The sequence below is a fragment of the Rhinoderma darwinii genome, chromosome 3, assembly GCF_050947455.1.
Source record: "Rhinoderma darwinii isolate aRhiDar2 chromosome 3, aRhiDar2.hap1, whole genome shotgun sequence".
Taxonomy (NCBI): domain Eukaryota; kingdom Metazoa; phylum Chordata; class Amphibia; order Anura; family Rhinodermatidae; genus Rhinoderma; species Rhinoderma darwinii.
This window is the reverse complement of record NC_134689.1, coordinates 377,394,010-377,418,735: the sequence shown is the minus strand read 5'-3', so window position 1 is coordinate 377,418,735 and position 24,726 is coordinate 377,394,010. Positions and strand designations below refer to the sequence as shown.

The 24,726-nt window shown below is 43.2% G+C and overlaps 1 protein-coding gene across 2 annotated transcripts in view; it reads right to left on the bottom strand.

The window, feature by feature from the left end:
- LOC142750050 (G protein-coupled receptor kinase 5-like) overlaps window positions 1-24,726 on the bottom strand; it is a 96,256-nt gene that overhangs the window by 1,216 nt on the left and 70,314 nt on the right. For both annotated transcript variants that reach the window (XM_075858806.1, XM_075858807.1), the window contains exons 11-15: window positions 15,096-15,185; window positions 14,797-15,005; window positions 11,234-11,371; window positions 10,861-10,998; window positions 3,026-3,157 (exon numbers count right to left, since the gene is read on the bottom strand). In XM_075858806.1, the coding sequence (XP_075714921.1) occupies window positions 3,026-3,157; window positions 10,861-10,998; window positions 11,234-11,371; window positions 14,797-15,005; window positions 15,096-15,185 (707 nt within the window). The remainder of the gene's footprint in view (window positions 1-3,025; window positions 3,158-10,860; window positions 10,999-11,233; window positions 11,372-14,796; window positions 15,006-15,095; window positions 15,186-24,726) is intronic.

Genomic DNA, 24,726 nt, shown 5'->3' with positions numbered 1-24,726 from the left:
TATTATTATAACAATATTTTTTTATTGAGTAGAAACGATTGACATTACATATTCAATGTGATACAAATCTATTTGACTGTACATGGAGAAGAATAACATAAAATGACATAAGAAACTCATGCATACAATTAGGTCCAGAATTATTTGGACAGTGACACAAGTTTTGGCATTTTAGCCATTTACCAAAACATATTGCATATACAGTTATATAATCAATATGGGCTTAAAGTGGAGACTCTCCGCTTTAATTTATTTAATTTATTCACATCCTAACTGGTGCCTTATCTGTCTGCAATGTTATTACTAAGCAGCCCCCCCCCCCCCCGCATGGATAATAGGTGTGAGAGTGGATGTTCATCTGTATTTTGCACTTGTGCGACCTCCCATTTAACATTGTGGCTTGTTTGCATGCTGAAGTGAATTGGTTTGTCCAACCTTTACACTAGGGGTGGGGAAAGTCCGGCCCGCGAGATTATTTGGTCTGGCCTGACCTCACTCAGACCGTGCCGCCGCGTTGTTCGCTACTTGGCTCCGTCCGCCTCACTCACTCACTCACATTTAGGACCAAGAGGAGGGCGGACTGAGCAAAGTATGGCGGTGGTCTGAGTGAGGTTGGTGCATGCCGGCCAGAGAGGGACCAGTCCGGTTACCTGACCGGTCCACTCCGGGGCCAGCACAGTCCAGTCACCTGACCTCACGTCAGGTGACTGGACTGGTCTACTCCCGTCACAGCACGCACCGAGCTCGATCTGACTGCCACTATGTCATTCCCTTCTTGGCTCTGTCCGCTCTTCTCACATTTAGGAGCAGGAGGAGGGCAGCGGTCTGAGTGAGGCCGTTGCGTGCCGGCCCGGGAGTGGACCAGTCCAGTCACCTGACGTAAAGTCAGGTGACTAGACTGGTCCACTCCCGGGCCGGCACGCTCTGACCTCCTCACTCAGACCGCATTCACTAGTAGTGAATGACAGTACTTGGCTCCATCTGCCCTCCTCCGGATCTAAAATTTAGAGACTTAGCTGAGGCCTAAATGTAGAAATTTAGCTGTAGTGTACACATAGGACCTGAACCTAGAACGGGCCCCCTAACCTCCATTTTACCGCTCTGTATTCCGGCTGATTTCCGACCATGAATAAGAAAACAGCGTAGCTTGCTGAGCTACGCAGTTTCCGTAAGTCCCACAGAACAAGATAGTAGTTACGGAAAAAGCGTAACTCACATGCTACGCTGCTTCCATAACTGCCATTCCCTACTATGGAAGTTATGGAAACAGCTCAGCGAGTTACGTGGTTTTCTTCTTCATGGTCGGAAATGAGCCGGAACATGGAGAGGTAAAACAGGGCTTAGGGGGCGCCGTTGTAGAGATAGGTGCATCTATCTGGCAGCTATGACATATCCAGTGGATATGTCAAAAGTGCCCATCATGGGAAAACCCCTTTAAAGAGGCTCTGTCACCCTATTATAAGTGGCCTATCTCCTACATAATGTGATCGGCGCTGTAATGTAGATTACAGCAGTGTTTTTTATTTTAAAAAACGATCATTTTTGACAGAGTTATGACCTATTTTAGCTTTATGCTAATGAGTTTCTTAATGCCCAACTGGGCGTGTTTTACTTTTTGACCAAGTGGGCGTTGTGGAGCGAAGTTTTTCTAAATAAAAAACACTGCTGTAATCTACATTACAGTGCCGATCAAATTATGTACACGCTAGGGCACTTAAAGAGGCTCTGTCACCACATTATAAGTAAGTCGGTACAACGGACTGCTGCGAGTTCTTTTCAAAACTTACCATTGTAAAGAGTCGACTGCTCCAGACTGACTGATGAAGTAGCAACATCATCAATACCGGCTAACCTCACACGCCTCACCAAAGAGAAGCAGCTCCAGCTATCACATTAGGGGTGAGGTAATTAAACGTTTGACCAAATATAGCAGGCTAATTTTTAAGTTGATAATTTTGTATGGCCTGCGAATGATGTTATAGCCAAATGACCCTTGGCAGGAAAAATGTTCCCACCCCGGTTTAGACTAAAGTGGCGCGGTTTCTGGAAGAAGGCAGCCGTGTTTATTTAATCTCATACAACCCAACTAAATAGCAGTGACCGTATCCTGTCTAATGTCCTGATGAAAAGACAGGTACAGCCTTGAAATGTATGGTCAATAAAATAAACAAATCAACTTTATTTAATTCTGGCGCCTGCTACTTCTCGTTCTGCTATATGTGCATTATTACCCTCCACAAACTTCAGTGACGTGGAGTTAGCGGGTTGGAGCAGCTGGGTACAGACCAAATCTGTGAAAAGTGTACAAACTAGCACAACCGAAAAAGAGGAGCACGGTTTATACAAAGCTGTGATGCCATAGTTCCTCCAAACTCAGCCGCAGCACAAAACTCTCTTCTGTCCTGAGGGTCTGCTCCAATGTATCAGTGCAGGTAAGAGCTATTGATCTGGAATCCATGACAGGAGAGAGAATGGTGTTGCTATTCTGCTTAAGTTCACAGAGGATTGCCTAGACACACAGTGAAACAAACCCCTCTGCTGTAAGACCAGAACTAAGGTCAAAGATAAGTTTTCAAGAATGTTTTAATTCACTGACCGCCATCAGAGATGTTGAAAATGGTGAGAAATTGAAACAAAAATGTATAATTTTCATGTTCACATTGCACAATATGAACGCATTCAGTGTATGCGCTGGGAAAGCTGATGGGGCCTGCGTTTAACGCAGGCCCCCCCCCCCCCCATTTTCCTGACGGAGGCTAAAATAACTTATTATTTGCATTCTTTAGGGGTGGTAAGTGGCGTAATCATTTTTTTTTCTTCCTATATATCATAGAAAAGCATACTGCAATGTGTACTTTTTTTTTTTTTTTTATAAACATTGGGGCCAATGGTTTAACATATGCCACAGCATGGCTATAGAGTAGCATACGACAAGAAATACTCCCAATGTATACCTCAGCGTGATGTGAACAGAGCCTTACTTCAATTAGAGAGGACAACCCCTTTAGATGTAAGTAATACTTACAGGTCTTCTAAAGATCCTTTGGAGCAGGCTACGTTTTGGCGGTTCGGGAAGCTGCCTCCAGTCAAGATCTGGAGAGCGGGTCCCATTTAGTCCGAAGATGTTGAGGTCCTTGAAGCATTCAGTCTCAATCATCTAAAGAGTCAAATGCATAAATCAGCCCACTTTTAATAAATATGCATCGGATCAGCTGTAATCTGTGGGGGAACCCAGGAGAACTTGTTCAATTTGCCTGCAGCTCCACCACAGGGGAAAGCTTGAAACACATTCTACATGTAAACAAAGTATTGAGTAGAATTGTATATTACATTTACATGTGAAGACCAAACATATAATATTACTGGTCAGTACTTATTTTGATTTACATAATCTTTTTCTTCTCTATTCACACCTAAAGCTAAATCCAGACTTCTGCTGGTTTCCTGTGCATTTTGGGAGCTCAGATGAGTTACTCAGAGCTAAGCTGTTCGCTCCTGTAGTGCAGTGGACATAAGCGGTCTGTGTCCAACCACATCCAGCATAACTAAAAGCAGCAATGCATTTTAATAGAGAAAATATATAAAATGTCATCAGCAAAGTTAATGAACTCTTTATGTAAATAAACTCTATCTGGGCAGATCTGTCATCAGGTCATAGATACCCTCCACCAAACATGCTCCAACATTGGGTTCTAGCCGCATAATGCAATATTTGATGTCACTATGGGCTTGTTGGTCCCAATTTTTGGTTATAAAAAGTTTGGTATAGGATATCTCTCTTATACAGCTTGGTAAACACTCAGTTTTACTTTAAAAAAAAAAAAAAGGGATCTCAGCCCCCCCCCCCCTTTTTTTTTAATTTTAACTATAAAAGTTATAGGACAACAGCGTCCCCATAAATGTGACAGAGCAGACACAGGTGCCGAATATGGCAGTATGGTTCTGTAGCGGTATATAAAAACAAAACTAACTAGTGAAGTTCCAAAAGGCATAGGAGACATCAGAGTGTACATAGTATAAAATGTATGCAAGTAGGCAATAATGCAGGAGGTCCAGGAGAACACCACCAAGCGATCAAAACATTGACTACCTCCCCACATCTCTCGCCAGCGCGTCCACAGCCAGGTACAATTCTCTGGGGGAGTAAGCAGTATCTGGAGATCTGCACCACGAGTCCCAAATTTTGTTAAATTTGTCAGGGCAATCTCCATCTATGAATATAATACGTTCGTACGATACAGTGGAATTAACCATGTGTTTCCAAATTGAAACAGTGGGTGGACGTCTATCCATCCACCGCATAGAGATGCCTTTACGAGCTAAAAACAAAGTCTCACGTAAAAAGATTCTTGTAAGAGAAGGCCATATTTCTTAGTCTAAAATGGCAAACAAACAAATTTCCGGTGAACCAATTATAGATGGATTTAATATCGTATTAAGGAAGCCAACAATTGCTGACCAATAGGACTTAATGAAAGGGCACATCCATACCATATGCCAAAAATCTGATGGAGCGTAAGACAATTTGGGGCAAGTAGGTTCAGGAATGAAATTCATTTTAAACAATCGTAAAGGCGTCAGATATACAACTGAATGAGCTTGTTATTGGCTGCGGGTGAGATGTTAGTAATCATATAAGTGAGATGTTAGTAATTCCTCAACGTAATTCATAAACGACGGAATCAGTTGGGGCCATTTGGAGGTAGATGGAAGAGAAATATCAGAATCCTTCTTTTCAATTAGGTGAGCATAGATAGTAGAGATTAAACCCATAGAACCTTGGGATCTGATCACTCCGATGAGAGGAAATGAGGAGATGGGCTTGCGCGGTTCCGGGAACTGTGTTGCAAGTAGATGTCGCAACTGGAGGTATCTGAAGAAATGTTGTCTTGGTATGCGAAACTTCTCTTGCATTTGTTCAAAGGACAAGAAGACATTTACATCATAAAGATCACCTAGCACCTGGATGCCCATATCGTTCCGGTATACCGCATCTGGGTAGTTGCATAAGGACTCTAAAGTCTCGTTGTGCCACAGTGGAGTTTCAGCAGGAGTGTCAGAGTTTTGATATCCGCATAGCCGCTTTCCACACTCCCCTGACCGTACTATGGATAGGCAACATTGGGATTCTAGGGGTTCGATGATGAAACAAGACAGGCCACAGTGATTTATGTGCAGAATAGCCCAGAAACATGCCCTCAGGACCAGGAGGTCGACTTGTATGAGTGCAAAAGCTAAGATACTTGAGTTGGCCAGCCAAGTAGCAGAGGTAAATATCTGGGAGAGCAATACCAGCCATCTCTTTTGGTCTTTGCAGTTTGTGAAGGGCCAGTTTGGACCTAGAGCGTCCCCATACAAATGAGATAATTAGAGAGTCCAATTGTTTGAAAAAGGATTGCGGTATAGGGGTAAATACATGTTGCAGTATATAAAGGAACTTTGGCAGTACCACCATCTTTATCAAGTTGGTTCGGCCCATGACTGATAATTGAGGAGAAGCCCATATCTTGAATTTCTCTCTAAAGATGGTCAGAAGAGAGTGAACGTTGAGTGGAAGAGAGTATAGTCTGCCCTGCGATATGTATTCCTAGAAACTTGAAGTGGTCAACCACTGCAAGACCTCCCAGTGTAGAAACCACAGGTTGTGAATCTCTAGGATGGAGAAACAACATGGTCGACTTTGTCTAATTAATGCAAAAAGATTAAAGCATGATGTCTTCCACATATAGGACAATACGTTCGCCTGCTTCATGCGAGATACCCTGCACCTCTTGGTCAGACCGTATGGTTATGGACAGAGGCTCAATTGCTACAGCAAAGGGCAGGGATGACAGGGGGCATCCCTGTCTCGTGCCCCTGCCATGCGCAAATGAGGCGGACATCAGACCATTTAAGGCTATGGTGGCCTTTGGGTATTTGCAAATGATCTGTATCCATGACACAAATGCAGGACCAAAGCCCAAACTGGAAAGGACACTGGAGAGATAAAGCCATTCAATGGAGTCGAATGCCTTGGCGGCATCCAAGGAGGCCAAGGCCCAGTCATTAATTCCGTCTTCACCCATTATGCGCCACGGCCTGTACCCTCCGCAGATTGTCAGATGTTCTTCTTCCAGGTATGAATCCTGATTGATCAGAACGGATAAGATCGGTAATTACCGAGTTCAGTCGGATCGCAAACACTTTGGTCATCAATTTGTAGTCCATATTGAGCAGGGAAATAGGCATATAGGAACCACAATCCATAGGTGATTTATCCAGTTTCAAAATCACCACAATGGTGACATCATAGAAAGCAGGCAAAATTCCTCTTTCAAATGAAGTATGTACAATAGTAAGTAACTGGGGTAGAAGCTGATCCTGATATTTGATGTATACTTCTAGTGGTATTCCATCAGCACCGGACTACTTGCCTTTCGCCATTGAGGATATAGCCTCTTTTAATTCAGCTATAGTGACAGGGGCATCTATGAACTCTCTTTGTAATGCTGTCAGGGTAGGTATATTTATCTCTAATGGGTAATCCCAGATATTCGTCAAGGAGACCTATAGGGAACTCTATTGTTCTAATTTACAGAAGTCGGAGGAACGTGTGAGAATATCCACATTAGCATGTAGGGTATCCTCTGATGCTGAGTTAATGCGTAATATAGCTGGCGAAGTGGAATTACAATGAATGAGGTGTGCCAAGAGGCTACTTGACTGATATATATATATATTCCCTACCCTTCTGTAGCCAATGTTATTGGTTGAGGGGGGAGGGATCAGCAATAAATGCAGCTTCTAGAGTTGTACATTGTCGCCAGCAGCCGTTCCATTCCAGAGGATTGTTTCTTGTGATACGAGATCGAAGATTGTAAGCAACCACGTAGATAGGCCTTTAGTGCGTCCCATAGGGCTGAGTAATTATCAAAAGGTATATTATCTTAAAAGAATAGCAAGAATTGATCCGGTTTGCAATCCTGTTCACCAAATAGCGCGAGCCAGAATGGGTGTATCTTCCTAGGGCCTCTACACAGTATTTGTGGACATAGGCTGATCTAAGTATAGGTGAGTGATAAGACATTGCTCCGGGCAAATGGGAAATCATCTCCAACATACCATACACTTTAGAATTACTGCATACATAACCTATTCAAGGTAAGGAGTTTCTCCCGGGGGGTGAAGCAGGTAAATTCCTGTGTGTTTGAGTTATGTTGCCTCCACATGTCAAGCCAGCCCATCTTCCCAAGAATCCAGCCAGGGGAGAAGATGTATGTAAATGCTCGGGTGGGCCCTGAGGGAAGAACTTGTTGTTACGGCTGCGGTCACGGACCGCAACTTCCACTTACATGCCGCCCACAGATCTTCCTCTTCCTGCCGACGTCTCCCTCCCCCGGAGAAGTCAGCACATGCGGCCGCTCTGTCCCGGAGTGTCCACTAGAGGGCTCGCACGCGCTGGTTCCCGGCCTTAAAGGGCCACGTCTGGCGCAACCTGCTGCACCTGCTGTCATCCACGTCTGGCGCAACCTGCTGCACCTACTGTCATCTGCCACGTCCGGCGCTACCTGCCACATCCAGCCCCATCCATGCTAAAGTCTCTGCCAATTGTCTGGACTATCTCAGGTACTTTTGTACTACATACTTATTGTATAGACTTGTGCATTGACTGTGACTTGGCCAGCTGCCTCTCTGCTACGGCGGAGCGGCCCAGTGGGTCCACATACCCCGAGATCGTGACACTTGTCTTTAAAAGTTTTAAAAAAAAAGTTTAAGTCTCCCATACAAATCACTCCCGCCATGGGATACTGGGTTGCAGTATGAGTAGGAGCTGTGTGTGGAATGGGCTGCCCATTGAATCCATGCCCGGTTTAACCAGTGGGTATTAGATTGTGTGAGATGAGTCTCCTGAAGGCAGATTATATGTGGCCCTTGGTTGCGGATAAATGAAAAAGTTAAGGTTCTCTCATGGGTGTCTCCCAGACCTCTTACATTTACAGATAAAACATTCAACGTCATGTCACTTTAACATCATACAACAGTGGAGTGACAAACTTGAAAACAAAACAGTCTAGTTAACCGAATAGTGGATAGGTTATACCTGTAACCATACACGGGATAGAATTGCGTAGCAGTAGGAATTACTAGTGCAAGGTATAAAACACTATTACTTGATGTAATGTACACAATAACTTTTCAGCAGAGGTGTGATAGCGTTGGTGAAACGGGGGATCACCTATATAACTTATAGATAATATAGGTGAGTAATAATAAAACATGAAACCAGCATTACTTTTTCCAGAAACTCGAAAATGGAGACCGCTAAAAGAAAAAGAACAGCACAGAGTACTGCTCGGTAGTACCAAGTCGGTTCACACCCCTACAATGTAATTTATGAGAAGTTTGAGAAACAAGGCATTTGTAATTCTCAGTTTATCATATTATTTCGGAGCCATACATAGCAACACTATAACAACAATTAGGTGCATGAGGAGTAGAAAAGGAAGGTAATCAGGGGTAGTCAAACTGATCCCTCAAACAACCCATATGGTCAGAGAACAACCCGCTCAGATATTGCACACAAGTGCAATTATTGGTTTAGCGGATGGTCAATCTAACATTATGACAAAGATCAAATATACTTTACACGCATATACTCATCTGAGAATCCTAGGCGATCACACTCTCAGGAAGGTAAACTAGCATAATATAGATGGTTGAAAGTGCCAGGTGAAGCGTAATGTCTCATATGTTAGCGACGAGGAGAACGACAAATGGAGTTAATACAATCGTCACCTTTTCTCGGATTATTGATGAATATAGTGTTTTCCTGATGAATGACTCTCAAACGTGCTGGAAACGCCATTGAGTAGGAGATTTGGAATTCCCGAAGTAGTCGTTTGACCTGCACGAACGAGGCCCGTGTTTTCTGTAATGCAGCTGAAAAATCTGGAAACCGCAGTATGGTAGAATTCTGGAAACGGATCTTTCCATGCTTACTGGTAGCCTGCAAAATGGCATCTCGGCTGCTGAGAAGGCGGGCTAACAAGGATCTCGGAGGAGCTCCAGGCAGTGAGGGACTGACCGGCGCACGAAGTGCCCGTTCAATGGTATAAGAGGATGACAATATGGAATTAGGAGAGAGGAAAGATGATCCAGCGCCAATAGTAGTGTTTAAAAGGGAGGAACAATTCCCATGTTTATTGAAAAAATATTTAAAATCTGGGAGCGAAGTCTCAAGACAAGAGTAAGCAGGGAATATACCCGAGCATACGCGTTTCGAACGCACACTGCGTTCTTAATCATGGCAAAGGAAGTTGAGACCGTGTGTTTCTGCCCGACCTATGTATAAGTTTGTCAGCTGTTAAGGGTGCTACGTAAATGTCAGCGAAACCGGTGAGCTGGAGGCTTTCTCCCTTTTCTACATAATATAGAATTAGGTAAGATCTCTTTGAAACAAGATTCAATAAAGGAACATGGGTCTCTACCTTCACTGCGCTCTGGTAGTCCCAAAATCCTTATATTGTTACGGTGCAGACGGTTTTCCAAATCAGCTGCGCATTGTATCCAATGATTAGAAACCTTTTCCAGTTGAGCCAGCTTCGTTGTATGTGGCGCCGTCCTGTCCTCCAAACTGGAAATGTGGTCTTCCATCTCTCTCACCCGGTCTCAAGTTTTGTAAATCCTGCCTAAGAAGGCCGACATCAGACTTCACCTCCGCTATCTTCCCAGTTAAGGATGATGTAGACTGCTGGATCGCATCTAGGAGTTTGGAGCATACTTGCGCTAGGGTGAGTACAGGCTCTGCATCAGACGGTGGGTCAAATTGCTCTCCCTCTGAAGAGGGAGTGAGTGATGATACAAAGTCTCGGGCGCCATCTTGGGGAGTAGCGCGCGAGAACGCTTTCAGCTGCCAAGGATTGGCGTATTCGGTTCATCTCAATAGCTTCTTGTCGACGGCGACGTCTGTCAGACCGTAGAGGAATTTTTGCGGTAATGTCAGCAGGATAATAGGTGGAAAAACTCAGCTGGATACGGAGCTCCTAAATCATGCGGTCGTCCATGTCTGCAGTTGGCCACCCCACCCCCCATAGCCCCTCTTTTTTAATGAAAAAACTATAGCAGCCTGCAGCCACCACTAGGGGGAGCTCCCTCCATACAGATTCGTACAGCTCTTATTGAACCCCACAATAATTCTGTATCCACTTAGCCCCCTCTAGTGGTGGCTGCAGAAAGACAGAATTTTTTTATTTAACTTTATGCTTATACAGGGAATATGGAGTTATTTTGAGAAAAACAGAGCTCTGACCCCCTATAAAGATATAGTCTGAAATTTATCAGGAAAAAAATTTGTAATTAAAAAATTAAGGGAACCCGTCACGTTTAAAATGTGGTCCAATTTGAAGGCCTCGTGTAATAGTGCAGGAGGAGCCGAGTAGATTACTATATTTTTGTGGAAAAAAATTCAGTATAACTTATATGTATAACTAATTTATTGATTGAAACCTCTGCTCATTATTGGGCTTGGGAGTCTAGTGGGTGGTCCGAATTGGTGATTGACTGCTATATTTGTATGCAAACTCATACAGAGCAGGCTCTCAATTAAGAAGGACCGCCCACTGGACTTCTAAGCCCAGAATGAGCAGCGGTTAGGATCAATAAATTACAGGTTATACTGAAAATTTTCCCACAAAACGTTATATCAATCTGCTCAGCTCCTCCTACTCTATAACATGCTACCCATAGATCAAACCGCATTTTCAACGGGACCGGTTCCCTCAGGATAGGCCATCAATATGTGATGGGTCGGGGTCACCAATAAGATGAATGGCTGTGACTGAAGTGCGACTCATTTCAAAAAGGAATGTGAAAACCACTCACCTCATTTTGCCAGGGGATTGACACACAGCCAGCGGAAAACTTGGCATAGAAGTCATTATCTGTTTTATCCAAGTTGACCCCTTTAACTGTCGAAAACTGTTCAATGTCCAGCACATCCTTGCAATACACCGCCCGGGGCTAACGAGGGGTAAAAAAAACAAAAACACTTTTAGCGATTTCAGACTGAAATATTGGAATCCAAATTATACAGTAAAGTTCCAATGATCCAGCATGAGACATGCTGGAGCAGTTCGATTGCACATTGGACTGTTGGCCGACTATACAATTGCAATCTCAATTCTTAACAATCACAAAAATCATGAAATCACCTTATTCCCCTAGGTATTAAGAGATAATCATATAAGATACATACGTCTGGCACAAAGGACGGCTTCATCATTCCAGCTTCCAGCCTCTTGAAGTTGATGTTCCTGAGAAACGGATGCTGCTTCACTTGGCTGGCCCGCTGTTCACTGCACCCCAGCCTCTGCTTTGGGTCTTTGGCTAATAGCTATGAAGAACAGAACATCAGATTGGGACTTCTTTAAAATCAAATGCTTAAAGAGGCTCTGTCACCACATGATAAGTGCCCTATCTCCTACATAAGGAGATCGGCGCTGTAATGTAGGTGACAGTAATGCTTTTTATTTAAAAAAAACGATCTTTTTTCACAAAGTTAGGAGCGATTTTGGTTTATGCTAATGAGCTTTCTTAATGCCCAAGTGGGCGTACTTTTACTTTCGACCAAATGGGCGTTGTACAGAGGAGTGCATGACGCTGACCAATCGGCATCATGCACTCCTCTCCATTCATTTACACTGCACTAGCGATATAGATATATCACTATGTGCAGCCTCATACACAAGCCCTAACATTACTACAGTGTCCTGGTAATGAATACACATGAAATCCAGCCTGGACGTCATGTGTACTCAGAATCCTGACACTTCTGACTCTTTTTTTGTGAGATTCCGGCAAGTGAAACCAAATCTCGTTTAGCTCCGTGATCTCACGAGATTTCGTATCCGTTTCTGGAATCTCACAAAAAAAAGAGTCAGAAGTGTCAGGATTCTAAGTACACATGACGTCCAGGCTGGATTTCATGTGTATTCATTATCAGGACACTGTAGTAATGTTAGGGCTTGTGTATGTAGCTGCACATAGTGATATAACTATATCGCTAGTGCAGTGTAAATGAATGGAGAGGAGTGCATGATGCTGATTGGTCAGCATCATACACTCCTCTGTACAACGCCCACTTGGTCAAAAGTAAAAGTACGCCCACTTGGGCATTAAGAAAGCTCATTAGCATAAACCAAAATCGCTCCTAACGTTGTGAAAAAAAGATAGTTTTTTTTAATAAAAAGCATCACTGTCACCTACATTACAGCGCCCATCTCCTTATGTAGGAGACAGGGCACTTATAATGTGGTGACAGAGCCTCTTTAAAGTGAATCGGTTTTTTTAATCCAATTGACATACATTTAAAACATAAAAATCAGACTGCCTGCAGCTGCCAAGGGAGCTTACTGCATACTGTGCTATTCAATGTGTGACAGTATGCAGTGTACTCTCTCTAGCGGTGGCTTCAGGCAGCCTGCTTTTTTGAGGTTTTAACTATATGCAGGGGATTTGGAGCAGTGTATCAGAAAACCTGACATACTGCCGCTATAAATATACATTAACACTTTTACGACCAGGGGTGTATTTCTTAGTCTACCCCCATTTTTTTTTCATAGGCACATAGGGCTTTCTTATTTTAAATTGGAGAGGATATCCTTTATTTCTGTAGGTTTTATTAAGGGAAAAATAAACACACACACATATTATATATATAAATGCCCTCACTTTTTCAGGCTGTGAATAATTAATATTTAATAAAAAAAAGCAAAAACAGAAATCCTCTAATTCTCCTGTGCATAGCGATGCCATATGTGTACACTGTGTACTGTATATCGCTATAGCATCGTGAACAAGGACCACATCTTAGTCTTACACATCTCCCTCAGCTTTAGACAGCATTGATGATAATCACCCAGGTACAAACATGTTTAGTGAAGGCACAAGAGCAGATAGGGCTAGGGTAAAACAGACAAAAATTGGTGGCCGGGGCAATTAAAAAGGCTTGTCCCTACACAGACACGGTCCAATCAGTGCTGGCAATGACAAACTGTGTAGGGTCACACCATTTTGAAAAAAGGGAATGGCGAGGACGCCTTTAAACGGTGCTGTCAAATTGAAGTTTATTGCAGGTACATGTCAAAGTAACATCCACAAGGACCCAAGGATTCCTAGCAAAACATTGCACAGAGAATAACACAGTCTCCGCTGACTTGTCTTCTTCCCATAGAGCATCCTGGTGCCATCTCTTCTCCAGGTAAGCGACGCACACGCACCCGGCCATTCACATAATGTAAAATGCTACGTGATTCATCAGACCAGGCGGTCTTCTTCCATTGCTCCATGGTCCTGTTGTAGGCCATTTCGGTGGTGGACAGGGGTCAGCGAGGGCACTCTGACCGGTCTGCAGCGAGCTGTGATGCACTGTGAGTTCTGACACTTTTCTTATATAGCCAGGAGTAACATTTTCAGCAATTTGTGCTACAGTAGCTCCTCTGTGTGATCGGACCAAACTGGCTAACCTTCACTCCCCACGCACATTAATGAGTCTTGGGCGCCTATGATCCTGACGCTGGTTCACCGGTTGTCTTTCCTTGGATCACGTTTGGTAGGTACTACCCACTGTATACGGGTAACACGCCACAAGTCCTGCCGTTTTGGAGAGGCTATGACCCAGTCATCTGCCCATCACAATTTTCCCTTGTTAAAGAGGCTCTGTCACCACATTATAAGTGCCCTGTCTCCTACATAAGGAGATCGGCGCTATAATGTAGATGACAGCAGTGCTTTTTATTTAAAAAAAACGATCCATTTTTACCACTTTATTAGCGATTTTAGATTTATGCTAATGAGTTGCTTAATGCAACTGTTAGATCGCTATGTGCTGTCTTATACTAACACATTAACAATACTGAAGTGTTTAGACAGTGAATAGACATTCCACGGGATGTCTATTCACAATCTCTGCACTTCGTTACTGTTTCTGTTAGTTACAGCAGAGGAAGCGTAATCTCGTTGTAACCTGTCATTTACAGCGAGATCTCGCGAGATCACGCTTCCTCTGCTGTAACTACCACAGACAGAGTAACGAAGTGCAGAGATTGTGAATAGACATCCCGTGGAATGTCTATTCACTGTCTAAACACTTCAGTATTGTTAATGTGTAAGTATAAGACAGCACATAAGGATCTAGCAGGATCCCTATGCGCTGACTAAATGAATGGAGAGGAGTGCATGATGCTGATTGGTCAGCGTCATACACTCCCCTGTACAAACGCCCACTTGGTCTAAAGTAAAAACACGCCCACTTGGGCATTAAGCAACTCATTAGCATAAATCTAAAATCGCTAATAAAGTGGTAAAAATAGATAGTTTTTTTTAAATAAAAAGCATTACTGTCACCTACATTACAGCGCCCATCTCCTTATGTAGGAGATAGGGCACGTATAATGTGGTGACAGAGCCGCTTTAAAGTCGCTCAGATCCTCACAATTCTCCTGCTTCAAACACATCATCTTCAAGAACTGACTGTACACTTGCCACCTAATATATCTCCCCCCCCCCCCCCCCCATGACAGGCACCTTTGTAACCAGATAATCAATGTTACTCGCTTCACCTGTCAGTTATGGCTGAACAATGTATATTTCCAGGAGGAATTACAGAGGAATGATACAATGAAGAATTCTAGGAAAAGATGCTGCAGAATTGTTATTTTATGGGAAATGCAATTATTTACTAAAACATACACAAAAGCCCTCTAACATTTAATAGTCCATATGGGCAGTGCAGCAATTCCGCACAAATGAATCACTTACCATCTTACATATAGACTTTGCGTCTTCTGTGAACTTATCAGAATATGACTCTTGTTCTTCTTGAACTCGTTTTTCCACCTCTTCCCTTTTCACCCGTTCCTTCCGTGCACGAAACGGAGACTGTCCCTCGATCATCTCGTATAGGAGACAGCCCAGCCCCCACCAATCGGGGCTAAACGTATATCTCTCATTCTTAATAACTTCAGGAGCTAAAACAAATAAAAGATGGAAGAGCGGCCTGTCAGCCACAGTCTTATCTACCAGAGATTGGGCATAGAACTGCTGGTGTAGATACGTACCCATGTAACCCACAGTTCCTACTCTTCCTCGGATACTCTCACCATCTGGAATTTTGATAGCCAACCCCAAATCTGAGATTCGGATGTGACCTGTGCAGGGGAAAAGAAACATGGACAATAAATCCTCAGCGTTTCTGCTAATGTTAACCATTATGTAACACTAGATATCCTTCAATCTTAGTAAATGGAGTAGAACATGCGTTTTCTAATTAAATTAAATACATTAAAATATTATATTCTGTATCTCAACCAAATATCATGTAACACAGCATCCATCGTCTTATCTGACCTAAGAGAATTAATTTCCCTTCCCCCACAAATAGAGAACCCCTCTAAGCATGCTGCATAGTCAAGGCAGCGCAGGGACAGAGTCAAATATTCTGTTCGGCGCCCCTTTCCCACAAATCCATGTATGCTGATGTGCGCACGGGGATTTGTAGTTCTGCGGCCCAATCATTAACCTGCCCCTGGGTGGTGTCCTCACTCATCCACCATGCGAAGAGAGTATGCGTTTCAGGACACTAGGAAAGCTGGGTGACAACCCGTGAGAGGTGTAACTGTGGCTATATTGTTGTCCCGCAACCTTTCCAGAATCAGATATAATTAACACATGATGAACAGAATATTTAACAACTTGAGAGAAAAGGCTGGATTAGAAACGCCCAGCTAGTAATAGTAGTAAAAACGCCCCGATGTACGCACATAATACACGCCCACTTGTACTTTTACTTTTCAACACGCCCAGTTGTACTTTTGCAAGCCTCATTTGCATAAATACGAAAATGGTCATAACTTGGCCAAAAATGCTCGTTTTTTAAAAATAAAAGCGTTACTGTAATCTACATTGCAGCGCCGATCTGCTGCAATAGCAGATAGGGGTAGCAAAATCTGGTGACAGAGCCTCTTTAAAGTCATATGTTTAACGGATACGTCATGGGATTTTTTATATATTTTCCTGTCATATATGGTAAACGGGTACCATTATAGTTTATGGATGACAGGTATGTTTAAACCCCTTCCCGACATTTGTCGTACGTATACGTCATGGAAAGCCAACGCTTCCCGAAATTTGCTGTATCCATACGCCAAATGCTTGGCACTGGCTCAGAAGCTGAGTCAGTGCCATCATCGCCGGATGTCAGCGGCGTATTACAGCTGACAACCAGCTGTAATGGCGGGGACCGAAATTGGCTTCCATCCCCGCCATTAACCCCTTAAATGCAGCGGTTAACAGTGATCGCTTAATTTAAGGTATTTGCTGGGGTGCCGATGAGCTGCAATGAAATTGCCAGGGTTCCGGTGGCTGCAATGGCAACCAGAGGCCTAATACTGGCCTCCCGGTCTGCCTAGCACAGAAGCCGTTCAGGCCCTGTCCAGAGGCGGGGGGCCTGAAAGGCTTCCGTAGCCGACCGCAAGATGGCGCCGGCTCAGGAGCTGAGTCGGCATCATCAGTGGTGGATGTCAGCTGTATATTACAGCTGACATCCACCTGTAACGGCAGGAATCGGAGCTAGCTCCGATCACTGCATTAACCCTAGATGAAGCGATCGAAAGCGATCGCTGCATCTTAGAGGTTGCTAGCAGATCGGCATCCCTGCCATGCAATCAGGGCTGCCAACTGTTGCTATAGCAACAGAAGGCCTAACAATGGCCTCCCGCTCTGCCATTACGGAAGCCGATTGGGCCCCGCAGGGTGGCAAAGCATAATCGGCTTGCTGTCAGTGAATAACTGACAGATCTTATACATTAAACTACACAGGTAGCGCAATGTATTAGAAAAAAAAAAAAAAAAGAACAGACAGTTGGACATTCAAGTCCCCTAGTGGGACTTAGAAAAAGTATAAAAAAGTGGGGGAAAAAAAGTGGAATTCTTTTTTAAAAAACATATAATAAAGGTTTCAAGTAATAAAATAAAACACAATCGCCCTTTTCCCTTATCAAGTCCTTTATCATTGAAAAAAAAGAAAAAAAAACATATTTGATATCGCCGCGACCGTAACGGCCTGAACTATAAAAATATTATGCACCCGGTGAACGGCGTAAAGAAAAAAACGATACCAGTATTTCTGTTCGTTGGTCACTTTGCCCTACAAATATTGGAATAATAAGGGATCAAAAAGTCGCATGTATCCAAAAATGGTACCTATAAAAACTATAGCTCGTCTCACAAAAAACAAGCCCTCATACAGCTCTGTCGACTAAAAAATTAAAACTTTATGGTTCTCACAACTTGGCGACATAAAAAATACAGTCTTTTTACAAATGTAATTTTTTTGTGCAAAATGTTGTAAAACATAAAAAAGTGCTATAAATTTGGTAGCAGCGGAATCAGATTGACCCGCAGAATAAAGGTAACATGACATTTATAATGCATGGTGACCGCTGTAAAAAAAAAAACAACTAAAAAAAACTATGCCAGAACTGCAGTTTTTTGATCACCTGGCCTCCCAAAAAATAGGGTAAGTGATCAAAAAGTTCCATGTACACCAAAATGGTACGAATAAAAACTACAGCTCGTCCCGCAAAAATCCGTCCTCATACCGCTACGTCTATGAAAAATGTAATTAGTTAAGGCTCCAACAAGCCAGGAAAGAAAAAATATGCAACTGTGCAGGTCCGAGGGGAACATTTCTTCTGCTTCAAGAGGCGAATTATCAAGGACCTAAAATGAGGGAACCAGGAACAGTAGGGCCCAAACCTATCTGCTGGAAGCGAGGGCGCCCGTATTATACAAGGACAACACTTCCCAGCAAAATTCTCCAAACTGCAAAGGTGCGGAGTGTGGACCAAAAGGGGGAGAAGAAACGACCATTTATCAGTGCGACACCGGCCTGTGCAGAAAGGATTGCTTCACAGCAAAATATCTATGGATTATTTATTTTTTATTTTTTTACTCATTATTATATCACCTGACAATGCCCCTGATGTACTTTGCCCGGCTTACATGTACCCCCACATTACAAACTGAAATACCAGCAATACTCCAAACAAAACTACTACCAAGCAAAATCCACGATGCAAAAGCCAAATGGCGCTCCCTTCCTTCTGAACCCTACAGTGTGCCCAAACAGCAGTTTCCTTCCACATATATGGCGTCGTCATACCCGGGAGAACCCTTTTAACAATTTTTGGGGTGTGTCTCTCCAGTAGCATAAGCTGGGCATGACATATTTGCCACTGAAATGGCATATCTAGGGACAAATTTAGATTTTTACTTTGCACCATCCGCAGCGCAATAATTTATGGAAAAGACCTGTGGGGTGAAAATGCTCACTACACCCCTTAATAAATGCCTTGAGGGATGTAGTTTCCAAAATGGGGTCACTTCTCAGGGGTTTCTTTTATTATTTCACATCTGAGCCTCTGCAATTGTGAACCAATACTTTGTAAGTCGCCAAATTAGGCCTCAATTTCGTACGGTACTCTTTCTCTCCTGAGCCTGGTCGAATGTCCAGGCAAAACATTAGGGCCACATGTAGGGTGATTCTAAAACCGGGAAACACAGCATAATAATTAGAGAGCTGTCTTGTTATGGTGGCACAAGCCGGGCACCACATATTGGCAGATCTATATAAAAAATAAAATGTTCACACTGCAACATCGAGTGCACACTAATTTCTGCAGAACACCTGCAGAGTTAACATGCTCACTACACCCCTAGGTGAATACCTTGAGGGGTGCAGTTTCCACAATGGGGTCACTTCTGGGGGGTTTCCACAGTTTACAACTGTCTCCACAGGGGCTTTGCAAATTCCAATAATTGCTGCAAAAAACCTGTGTGGTCAAAATGCTCACTATACCCCTAGATAATTTCCTCAATGGGTGTAGTTTGCAAAATGGGGTCACTTTGGGGGGATTTCCCCTGTTTTGGCATCGCAAGAGCCCTTCAAATCTGACATGGTGCCCAAAATATATTCTAATAAAAAGAGGGCACTAAAATCCACTAGGTGTTCCTTTGCTTCTGAGGCCGGTACTTCAGTCCATTACCACACTAGGGCCACATGTGGGATATTTCCTAAAATTGCAGAATCAGGGCAATAAATATTGAGTTTCATTTCTCTGGTAAAACTTTGTGTTATAATTTTTTTTATTCAAAATGAATTTTTGCAAAATAAAATGAAAATTTGTAAATTTCACCTCTACTTTGCTTTAATTCCTGTGAAACGTCTAAAGGGTTAAGAAACTTTCTAATTGTGGTTTTGAATACTTTGAGTTTTTAAAATGGGGTGACTTATTGGGGGTTTCTAATATATAAGGCCCTTAAACCCCCTTCACATCTGAACTGGCCCCCGGTAAAAATAGCCTTTTGAAATTTTCTTGAAAATGTAAGAAATTGCTGCTAAAGTTCTAAGCCTTGTAGCGGTCTAGAAAAATAAAAGGCAGTTAAAAAAAACCGATGCCAATCTAAAGTAGACATATGGGGGATGTTAATTAGCAACAATTTTGTGTGGTATAATTGCCTGTCTTACAAGCAGATACATTTAAATTTAGAAAAATGCACATTTTTGCAATTTTTCGCTACATTTTGGTGTTTTTCACAATCAAATACTGAATGTATCGAGCAAACTTTGCCAGTAACAAGTCCAATGTGTCACGAGAACAATCTCAGAATCGCTTGGATAGGTGAAAGCATTCCGGAGTTATTACCACATAAAGTGAAACATGTCAGATTCGAAAAATGAGGCTCTGTCTAAAGTGGCCAAAGAGGGAAGGGTTTAAAGGATAACTAAACGTTCAAACTTCTGACATTTCATAGTGACATTTTAGATGTTTTGATTGCTGGAACTAAGGGCACTGAGACCCAAACCGATCGCTAAAACGAAGCGGCAGAAGCGCTCGGGTAAGTGTTGAGCCACTTGCTTTCTGTTTGGCTTTTCTCAGAAAGCCGAGCAGTTTGTGTATGTACTTAATAGAAAGTCTACGAGCCCGTACACCGCTACAATCTGCTTTCCGAGAAAAGCCGAACAGAAACTAAGCGGCTCGGCGCTCACACGAGCGCAACTGCTGTTTTGTTTTAGCGATCGGTGGGGGTCTCAGTGCTCGGACCTTCACCGATCAAAACTTCTGAGATGTCACTATATGTCAGAAGTTTGTTCAACATTTAGCTACTCTTTAAACGGATGCCCAACAGTGGCATCCGTCACCCATAGACTTTGATGGTATCCATTTAACGTATACGTCATGAACTCTCATAACCCCAGTTCACGACATATCCATTTAAAGGATACTATTATAGTCTACGGTGACGATTGTCAATGTTAGGCATCTGCCAGAGCCTACGTTTAAGGTATACGACGGAAGCTTTTACGGACGTATACGTCAAATGTCGTGCAATTAACATGATGTGGAGGCCTAAGAGTAATTGGCATGCTGTGATGACGTCATGTCCTCAAATACACCCTGAGAGAGAGTATAAGTGCAGCTCTAGAGAAGTCACAGGTATGTTTACTACAGTGGACAATAGTAGTTTCACAGAGGATGCGACGGATTTCCTATCAAGCAATAATAACATAGATTCGCCTGCTTTTCCGGAACACACTGGCTTATTTACTTGACTCAATGCCCTATGAAAACTGATGTCATAAAAAAGAACTATGAATGGGATTCCGGTCTGCACCGCTGAGCTGATGATGGGTTTTGCTAGTAAATTACAGACAGGGGCTGACCTTAAAAAGACCAGCGTAAGCAGCGTCCACCCATCGCAGACGCAAAACCAATTAAATGTTGGCAGCATTAACAGATGATGAATACTCTTATTTTACCCTTACAGGAATCATCGTGATCTTCATGAATTGCTACGGTCTATGAAATTTCTATGTACTTTGGAATTTGTTTTGCAAATGTGGAAAGTTCACAGGGGTCCAGGAAGATCAGATATGTGGTGTTGTTTGGTCGGTCTTGGCAGGGACAGCTTTACGGTGTACGGACTCTGCAAACAGCTCGCCATATCTGGACCCCATTTAGTTGGCCCTGGTCAATCATTTATAACTTGGACTTCCACTGGAGGTGAAATAAAACCTTATTTCCCACAGAACTCCCTACCCTCAACCAATATTTAGAAAACACATTATGCCTAGTGCCGTGACTGAGTGGCGGTGCACGACACAGGAATTGCGCTAGGCATTACACAGTGTGAGATCCAAGTCCCATCACAGATCCTGAACCTAATATCAAGTAGGCCAAGCCTGCATGTCTATTGCCAAACAAGGGTGGTCTCTATTTCATGCTGATCAAATTCAAGGGAGGCGCCACCCCCTAGCAATAACGGTCCATGAAACTCTTCATACTACACAATGTGATTCTTACAAAGCTGCTAGTCAGTAAGGCTGTGTTCACATCACCGTCTATGTTCCATTGAGGGGTTCCATCTGAGGTTTCCGTCGGGCTAACCCCTCATCGGAAAGCAAACAGAACCCTCAGCATTGAACTCAATGGTGACGGAAACCTAGCTAATGGTATCCGTCTGTCATCGTTGTGACAGGGTTCCATCGTTTTGACTGAATCAATAGCGCTATTGGTTCCGTCAAGAACGTTTCCGTTTGCCTTTCCGTTGAGGGGGTTAACCCGACGGAAACCTCAGACGGAACCCCACAACGGAAGGGTAGCGGCGATGTGAACAGGCCTTAAGTCATGAAGTGAACACTCAGGTATCTGTAGAAATAAAGCCTTGCCTTTTAAGAGCATCTTAAAAATCCACTCTCAAAATTCGAAGAACGTTTACAGAACAAAACAAAAAAAAAATGTAGCTTAAAAAAAAAAAAAAAAAGATATATCTTTTTTTTGCAGAACAAAACACTTCTAAAACTCCACCACAAGGTGGCGGTTAAGTCCAATTCATCACGTACCTAAATAATTTAAAGGGTACCCGCCATTTCCAAAGACTCGGGAAAAGTGTTATAGTGACATGTCAGAGGTTTAAACAATGGGGTCCCAGGTGTCGAGACCTCCACTGATCGCTTTGACAGATAGGTAGAAACACTCAGCTGGGCAGCTTTATTTGGCTATCCTGAGAGAACCAAGCAGGGCGGTATACAGGCTCTTACAAAGCATTTGGCCCATACATTGCCAACCCCACCTCTCCTAGGATCAGTCGATCAAAGCTAAAAGGGGCACAGAGCACAGCAGAGCATTTCTGGGTCACAGCTCCAAGACCCCCACCGAACAAAAATTCTGACATGTCGGAAGTTTTTACCCTTTGAATTAAAGTTTAAAGGGAGTTTTCTAGTTTTAACGTAAAGACTATGCATTGTGTAATTTAACATCATGTAACTTTCTAATATACTTTGTGATTCAATTCATTGTTTACATCCAGAGGCGGACAACCAGTTCAGGTCCAGCTGACAACCAGTTCAGGTCCAGCTGACAACCAGTTCAGGTCCAGCTGACAACCAGTTCAGGTCCAGCTGACACGCTGATACACTGTAACGAGCTCTGCCCCTGTATATTAACTGGATACAATCAGGACAGGTCATCAGTCCCTAGAAGTAAACAATTAATCGTTCCATTCTCTGACCGTAAGCAGAGATCTTGAAATGGTAACAGCAAACAGATAATGAAAATGGTGAGTAACTCAAGAACTTTTCATTATACACCGATGAGGCTTTATTTACTGGATATTACTAGCTCCAGTTTTTGTGAAGTTTCAGGGTTCACATTTAAATGTCTTCTGATCTCCGTCACCGAGCTACGTCAGAAGATGCCATCGGTGGGAGTTGTGCCATGTGACCCACTCCAAACAAAAGGGGCACGGCACTCCTCTGACCCATGGGATCTCCTCATCTCGTGTTAGGCTCTTCCATTCCCTGCATTGATACTGTAACGTGCAGGCACTTCTGGCCTTCCATAAACCAGTCACAACCCTCAACCATGTGACCAGGCATGAAATCAGCCTCATCGGTTCTCGGTTTTATGCCATATCTCCTGCGGACGCGGCTCTGAACAGAAGACGTATTCATGGATGGACCCGTCTGGTGAGGAGTTATTAGTCACAGCCTAAGAGACTGATAAACCTACACACATGATGCCTTATATAAAAAGCTACTGAATAGACACAAAAATCCACTAATAGATCTGGAATGCAGTACAAGTAATAAATCACTCCTATAATGTAATGGAATTTACAGTAATAAAAGGGAATTATTTTTATTACTTCTCTTTCAATTAGAAAATCCTAAATAGGGTGAACCTCTGGTTTCAGATGACCAGTGCCAGCAGATGGAGCGGTAAACCTGGCACATAGAGGCGGCAGATCCTCCAGCATCACAGCCGCAGTGTGTAAACCCCCGACTGCCCGCCCACTCTCCTAGGAATCCATATTCAATGTGAGGGCTTCTTAACTATGAAGGAGTTAATAGGTGTCAAACATTAAGAGGCTCTCACAGTGAATATGGGAATAAGGCAAAAGCCTCTTAATAAATGTGTCGCATGTTTCAACCGGGATTGTGCGCCATAATTGTGGTGAGACAACCGCGGCCATGCATTCCTCCTCCCCTCCCAACCCATGATCTCACCTCACCTCTTCTCCACTCCAGCGCCGCTCGTACAAGGTCCTGATGCGGAGCAGTGTCAGGGCCTTTTATATGTGATGCAGAACTATAACGTCATTAGAGATGTGCAGCATTAGTACTGGCGCTGCCCGGCGTCATTACATTGTATGAGTGGCACTGGAGTGATGAGGGTGCCGGACGGGAGAAGAGGAGTGTTGAGGTGAGTACTGTCACAGAAATCCGCACCAATTAGTGAGTTTTTCCTGTACACATTGCTCCGGAAACGCAATGTAGCTGTGGAAATCCCTATGGCTTTTCCGTAGCGCCTTCACCTGCGGATTTAGTGTAAAGCGTTAATTGTAGAAAACCGTATGTGCACCTGCAGATTTTCAGCGGTTTTAACAGCATTTCCGCTACGCAAATACTTTACAAACCACAACAAAACTCAACTTGCGTATTTTACTGCAGAATTTATCTCCCCATTCAAGTCTTTGGCCCAAAAACGTAGCATCTCTGCTAAGAATACGTAGCATAAATTGACATGTGGATTTTAAAGCCGCACGGTAGATCACTTTCCGACACAACTTTTCTGCGTTTTTATCCGCAGAGTGTGGCCGAGATTTACAGAAATCTCATCCACTCTGCTGCTACTGTAAATGCTGCAGAATTGACACACAGAATTCAGTTACTGAAATTCCGCAGTGTATCCTGCTCGTGGGAACATACCCTAAGGCCGGTATCACACGCACGCAATTTTAAGGCCGTTTTTGTGGCGTTTTTTTTGCTCCGTTTTCTGTACCAAGACAGAAGTGGATACTAGAGGATGGAAAGTTATAAAGAAGAAACTGATGCATCTCCTTTCTTTTGTGTTCTCTTTTTTTTTTTTTTTTACCAAAGTAGTGAACCAAAAACTGCGTGCGTGATCCTGGCCTTCACACGTCGCAATTAAGGCACAGTTAGAATTGTATTTAAGAAAAAAAAAACGCCGTTTTCAGGTCTTTTTTTTTTGCCACTTGGATTGCGGTCGCACAACCACATAAAAAAAAATGAATCGAATTGCAGTAAAAACCACGCATAACCACCACATGGGTATAGACTCATAGGCAGTTTTCGCGGCAGTTTTTTGTGCCATAGTCAGGAGTGGA